At 35.1% G+C, this 7,111-nt stretch overlaps 1 protein-coding gene across 1 annotated transcript; it reads right to left on the bottom strand.

The window, feature by feature from the left end:
- Nucleotides 1–4,961: 4,961 nt before the first annotated feature.
- Nucleotides 4,962–6,244, bottom strand: jhamt (juvenile hormone acid methyltransferase). Its single transcript, XM_075293975.1, has 3 exons — nucleotides 5,731–6,244; nucleotides 5,386–5,669; nucleotides 4,962–5,323 (listed from the first exon to the last, which is right to left on the bottom strand). Exons 1-3 carry the CDS (start codon nucleotides 6,102–6,104, stop codon nucleotides 5,079–5,081), a joined length of 903 nt encoding a protein of 300 aa, XP_075150090.1. The 5' UTR covers nucleotides 6,105–6,244; the 3' UTR covers nucleotides 4,962–5,078.
- Between the last annotated feature and the right edge of the window lie 867 nt (nucleotides 6,245–7,111).

Here is a 7,111-nt window from a genome sequence, read left to right as displayed (position 1 = left end):
TACCAAATTTCAGCCGGATCGAATGAAATTTGCTTCTCTTAGGGACTCCGCAAACCAAATCTGGGGATGGGTTTATATGGGGGCTATATATAATTATGGACCGATGTGGGACAATTTTTGCATGGTTGTTAGAGACCATATACTAACACCATGTATCAAATTTCAGCCGGATCGGATGAAATTTTGCTTTTCTTAGAGGGTCCGCAAGCCAAATCGGGGGATCGGTTTATATGGGGGCTATATATAATTATGGACCGATGGTGGACAATTTTTGCATGGTTGTTAGAGACCATATACTAACACCATGTGTCAAATTTCAGCCGGATCGGATGAAATTTGCTTCTCTTAGAGGATCTGCAAGCCAAATTTGGGGGCCCGCTTATATGGGAGCTATACGTAAAAGTGGGGGCTATACGTAAAAGTGTATCTCTATAGAAAGTTTTGTCCAAATTTTATCTTTATAGTAAATTTTGTCCAAATTTTGTCTCTATAGAAATTTTTGTCAAAATTTTGTATTTAAGATTTATTTGTCAAAAATTTTATCTCTATAGACAATTTTGTCAAGGATTTATGTCTATAAGAAATTTTGTCATGTTTCATCCCTATAGAAAATTTTGTCAAAATTTTATCTCTATAGAAAATTTTGACAAAATTTTATCGATATAGAAAATTATGACAAAATTGTATCACTATAGAAAATTTTGTCAAAATTTTGTATCTATAGAAAATTTTGTCAAAATTTTATCTCTATAGAAAATTTTGTCAAAATTTTATCCCTATAGAAAATTTTGTCCAAATTTTATCTTTATAGAAAATTTTGTCAAAATTTTGTCTCTATAGAAAATTTTGTCAAAATTGTATCTCTATAGAAAATTTTGTCAAAATTATATTTTCATAGAAAATTTTGTCAAAATTTTATTTTTATAGAAAATTTTGTCAAAATTTTATTTTTATAGAAAATTTTGTCAAAATTGTATCTCTATAGAAAATTGTGTCAAAATTTTATCTCTATAGAAAATTTTGTCAAAATTTTATCTCTATAGACAATTTTGTCAAAATTTTATCTCTATAGACAATTTTGTCAAAGATTTATATCTAAAAAAAATTTTGTTAAAATTTTATCCCTATAGAAAATGTTGTCAAAATTTTATCTCTATGGAAAAGTTTTTCAAAATATTATTTATATAGAAAATTATTTCTATAAAAGTTTGTGAAATACGTCGTAGTGAATATTTTTCAAAATCTGCCAAAACATCACGGATTCTCCCAATCTACCAAACAGTACAAAAAATCTGCCATTTGTGGTGTTTAAAACTTTTTTATGGAACAGTTTTTGAGATATCCCGTTATTTTTTCACTAAACAAATTATATTGTTTGGGCTTATATTTGCATAAAGGGTGTTACGGTCAAAATTTGGTCAAGGGAAAACGCGTGTAAATCGGTGAAATCGTTTATTTAAAAAATCAAATTAAATTTCTTTTTCAAGTTCAATTAGTATAAAATTCAGGAAAAATATTCAGTTAGGTTTTCGCTTTTCCAAATCCGAATTGCCGGGCCTCACGCTTGACACCTGTCATCAGATTTTGTACAGCCACCTTGTCCACCTTCTTCGCCGCAGAAAGCCAGTTTGCCTTGAACTGCTGCTCGTCCTTAGCAGTTTTTTGGTCTTCTTTGGGTTCCGCTTGACAATAGCCCAGTATTTCTCAATTGGGCGGAGCTCTGGCGTGTTGGGAGGGTTCTTGTCCTTGGGAACCACCTGCACGTTGTTGGCGGCGTACCACTCCATGGCCTTTTTACCGTAATGGCAAGATGCCAAATCCGGCCAAAACAGTACGGAACAACCGTGTTTCTTCAGGAAAGGCAGCAGACGTTTATTCAAACATTCTTTCACGTAAATTTCTTGGTTGACAGTCCCGGAAGCTATGAAAATGCTGCTTTTCAAGCCACAGGTACAAATGGCTTGCCAAACCAGATATTTCTTTGCGAACTTTGACAGTTTTATGTGCTTGAAAATATCTGCTACCTTTCCCTTTCCTTTTGCCGTATAAAACTCCTGTCCCGGAAGCTGCTTGTAGTCGGCTTTGACGTAGGTTTCGTCGTCCATTACCACCCAGTCAAACTTCGTCAGCATCGTCGTGTACAGCCTCCGGGATCGCGCTTTGGCCGTCGTATTTTGTTTATCATCGCGATTTGGAGTCACTACCTTCTTGTAAGTCGATAGTCTGGCTCGTTTTTTTGCTCGATGCACGGTTGTAGACGATACACCCAGCTTATTTGCGGCATCTCGGAGAGAGAGGTAAGGGTTTTGCTTGAAACTACCGGCAACTCTCTTTGTCGTCTCAGCGGCTTCCGGTTTTTGATTTCCCCCCGATCCAGACTTCCTGGCTGTCGACAAACGTTCCCCAAACACTTTAATTACGTTTGTAACGGTTGATTTGACAACTTTTAGCGATTTTGCCAGCTTTGCGTGCGAGTAGCTCGGATTTTCGCGATGCGCGAGCAAAATTTTGATACGCTGCTCTTCTTGCTTGGACGGCATTTTGACAACTGAAGAGTGAATTCCAAAATCAAAATAGGAGCAACATTCTACACACACGCCTTCAAAATGAGGGGTGTTAAGGTTTTTTTAAATGCAAAATTGAAAGAAATACGTCAAGTTTATATTGACCAAATTTTGACCGTATCACCCTTTAGTTTGACATCATTCAATTGATTATAACTTTGTCATTTTTCGGTCGTTTTTCTTATAGTTGGTCTTATTAGTTACGTTAGAGTATCACCTATACGACCATTTATATATATCTAACTCGAGATATAGTTTGTTTAATGAAAAAAGAGCGAAAATTTAAAGTAACGGGATATCTCAAAAACTGTTCCATTATTATACCCTTCACAACTACTGTGGTACAGGGTATAATAAGTTTGTGCATTTGTATGTAACGCCAAGAAGGAGTAATCATAGACCAACCTTTTAGTATACGGATCGGCTTAGAATTAAATTCTGAGTCGATTTAGTCGATTTGTCCTAAAATTTGGTATAGGGTCCTGTTTCGGCTCAAAGACGATCCCTATTGATTTTGGAAAAAATCGGTTCAGATTTATATATAGCTGCCATATATATTTTTCACCGATCTGGTCATAATTGGCGTGTATATTAACCGATCTTCCTCAAATTCCGTACATGCGAATATTTTATGAGTCTCGAAAAACTTGCAAAATATCAGCCAAATCGGTTCAGATTTAGATATAGCCGTCCGATTTAGACTCATATGACCACAGAGGCCAAAGTTTACTACCGATCTTCGTGAAATTTTGCACAGAGGGTAGTATTGACATTCTACCAATGCTTGGTAAATTTGATTGAAATCGGATCAAATTTAGATATAGCTCCCATATATATCTTTCGTCCGATTTGAACTTATATGGCCACAAAAGCCAGAGTTTTGCCGTGATGTGCTTCAAATTTTGCACAAGGGGTACGTTTAATAGTATCGTTAAGTGTGTCTAATTTTGTTAAAATCGGTTCAGATTTAGATATAGCTCACATATATATCTTTCGCCCGATTTGGACTTATATGGTCCCAAAAGCCAGAGTTTTGCCCTGACTTACTTCAAATTTTGCACAAGCGGTACTTTTAACGGTACTATTGTATGTGCCAAATATGGTCAAAATCGATTCAGATTTAGATATAGCTCCCATATATATATTTCGTCCGATTTGAACTTATATGGCCTTAAAATCCAGGGTTTTGCTCATATGACCAGGGGGGCCAAAGTTATACTCCCATTTACGTGAAATTTTGCATAGATAGCAGAATTATTATTCGAACTATGCATGTCAAATTTAGTCAAAATTGGTTCAGATTGTATATTGCTCCCATATATACGTACACCAAAGTTGGGGAAATATGGTAGACTGTTTCATATTTTAGACCCATTTTCAATGGGATTTTCCTCCAATTGACTGGATAGTTTCCTCAGGGAATACAAATATGGCCAAAATTCTCACACTTTACACAAAATTTTGTGATTATTTCCCCATATCTTAGCCATATCCTACACACTGCAATGCCAAAATTTCCACAGAACGGATGAGTTTTAAATAAAGCTCCAAGTCGCCCGACTAGACCAAATAATATATCACAACCCACACTTGACCAATATCTTGGCGAGATCTAACCAATATCCTTGTAAAATCGCCACTGCTGAGTAGCAAAAATTGTAAATATTACTCTAATTGTCCTATATCTCGAATACATATGTATCGCCTGAAAAATCATAAATCTCTTTTGTGCAATTGCATTAAAATTTCTCTCGCTTCATATTTCCCATATTTTTTACTAACATTGTGTTTTAACCCAGGGCGTTAGCCGATTTAAATTTTAATTCTAGAGTTTTTGTAGAAGTACAAAAAATTGTTTCCCTTAAAAGTATTTGTATCTGGAAATGCAAACTATTATATAGCTCCCAGCAAATTTTAAGTAGTTGAGATGGTAACACAAATGTTTGTCTACATAGTGGTGAAGGGTATAATATAGTCGGCTCCGCCCGAATTTAGACTTTACTTACTTGTTTTTTTTTTTTTTTTTTTAATTTGTTCGAATTCAGCAGCTCAAAATACATAAGAAAAGTTCCCTTTCATCAAGTGTACATGATTTTTTTTTGTAAACTAGTGTAATTAATACGCAATCTATGATGGAGGATACATAAGCTTCAGCTCTGTATACGTGTTATCTTAAAAGCCAAGTTTGGCATTGCTCAAGAAATGGGAGCCAAGTTGACTTAAAATCAACAGAGTTTTCTTCTGAGAAGAAAACCGACTTTAGTTTATTGACTTTTGATTAAGACAAAAAAATCTCTGTTCTTACGAAAATATTTTTTGCAGTGTAGAAATGGTATATCGAGCAAACAAATATCCCCTCGTAGGGGATTTTGTTACTTCTGCTAAGTGCAACGTAAATTTTTCAATAAAATGTCTTTATTTTTTATGAAGAAACTACCTTAAAACTTATAACTAACTAACATACATATCTAACATCCATCACAAATTCGTCTATAAATAATACTAACTCTCCAATTAATTGATATCCTTGATATGATGGTCTGTTGAAATCATATCGCTAATAAGATGTGGCATTTGGGAAGGTTTCTTTGCATAGGCCACTATCAATTTGTAAGGGGAACTGAATTTGTGTATGCCCTCGTTTACATTGCAATGTCGAAGATCTAACTTTGTGACAATATCAATAAAATCCTCCAAGAATTCTTCATGTTGAGACCGGGGTATACGATCGAGAAAGGGACATACCGCCTTGATATTATCTATGAAGAAAGAAAGTATTAAATTAAAAGTTAAAAAAATAAAATTGAAAACTAATTTATACCTTTTAGAATATCTAGACCCTCGTAGATGTAAACCTTTTCCCTTAGCTCTACTTGGATATCAATGAATCCCGTTTCCTTTAACATTTGGGAAAATTCCTTTATGGGGTCCTCTGAATAATGAAGGGGAGATATAAAAGAGTCCACATCTTGCATATAACATTGCCATTTGATGGATTTACTCAGAATTTTATAGATATCATAAATTGGATTAGCCGCCAGAAATACCAATAGACAATCTCCACCAGTGGGTTGCAGGAGATTATAGATGTTATTCAAAGCTTGTCTGTGGGGAAGTGGAATACACTGGAACATTTTCGTTTTTTCAGTTGGCAATCTCAACTTACCTTTGATCTTGAATCCAATGCATGCAATAAAATGAGGTAACATGATCAAATGCTCCTTGCAAATCCTGGGGTAATTTATCTTCCGTAGCAATATCCAATTGCTTGAATTCACAATGCCCATAACTGCTATAACAATTTTGGGCAAATTTTATCATTTTATTGGAAATATCTGTACCCACTAAGCGTTCGAATTGCTTTGGCATTATGGGATATATGAAATCCATAAGAACATCTCCAGAACCACAGCCAACATCCAAAAGGCTATCGGAGCCATCTAAACGCCATTCCAGTCTTTCGGCAAATTCTCTAATAATTTCTTCAGCATCATGTCTCTGCACCTCATTGGCTCTGTGATAAAGGCAGGCCTGATTCATTATAGGATATTACAATTCCGAGTGTATTAATACGGTGGCCTCCAAAGTAAAAGTAAATTGTGTCATTTCGTGGTATGTTCATTTTATACCAAAAATCCATTGGGCTGGGCATTATTTCCATAAAAGATGATAGGGGGAGGAAGCTTTAAATAAATATTTGACAGTTCTCGTACATTCATTCATACGGTTTTCTTTTCAAATGAGTTCATCATTCTATTGTTCAAATTCCACGATCTAAACTTAGAACATCAATAGAATTTTTATTTCATTGTCAAGATCATGCTGAACGAGACATACAATTCAATTCATTCAAATTTGTGGTATTTAAATGGGGGATCAATATTTTGTGGGTTGCCCTGTTCCTGGAGCATTGTCATTGACACATAGACATTGAACTCATCATTGAGAAATGATCATTGAACAAACGAGTCTACTATTGCCCCACTGAGTGGTCAGGACAGTGTTGCCGTACCAAAATTTCAAAAGGATCGGATGAACATTTCTCCTTCTATAGGCTCCGGAAGTCAAATTTGGAGATTGATTTATATGGCGGATATATAATTATGGATTTGTATGGTTCTTATTATACCAACATCACGGACCAAATTCCAAACGGATCGGATGAAATTTGGTCATCAAAAGAGCTCCGAAAATCAAATATGGAGATCGCTTTATATGGGGGTTATACCTTATGTGGTCCGATATGGCCATTTTGCATTATAATCCAACCAACGTACATCAATAACAAATACTAGTGCCTAGTTGCAAGTCCATTGCTCGTTTCCTTCGGAAGTTTGTGTGATTTCCACAGAGGGACGGACATGCTAGATCGAGTCAAAAATTTCACCACGACCTAGAATATATATAATTTATGGAGTATGAGACAAATATTTCGATGTACTCACGCAAATAAAAAAACCTTTGGAAAACGTATACAGAAAACGTTTTTCTTTTGTTAGAGTTTTTTGAATTGCTTCGAAAATGTTTAACTCACAAAAAATTCGTTT

This window comes from Haematobia irritans, chromosome 2 (genome assembly GCF_050003625.1).
Source record: "Haematobia irritans isolate KBUSLIRL chromosome 2, ASM5000362v1, whole genome shotgun sequence".
Classification (NCBI taxonomy): domain Eukaryota; kingdom Metazoa; phylum Arthropoda; class Insecta; order Diptera; family Muscidae; genus Haematobia; species Haematobia irritans.
This window is presented reverse-complemented; position numbering and strand designations above follow the sequence as displayed.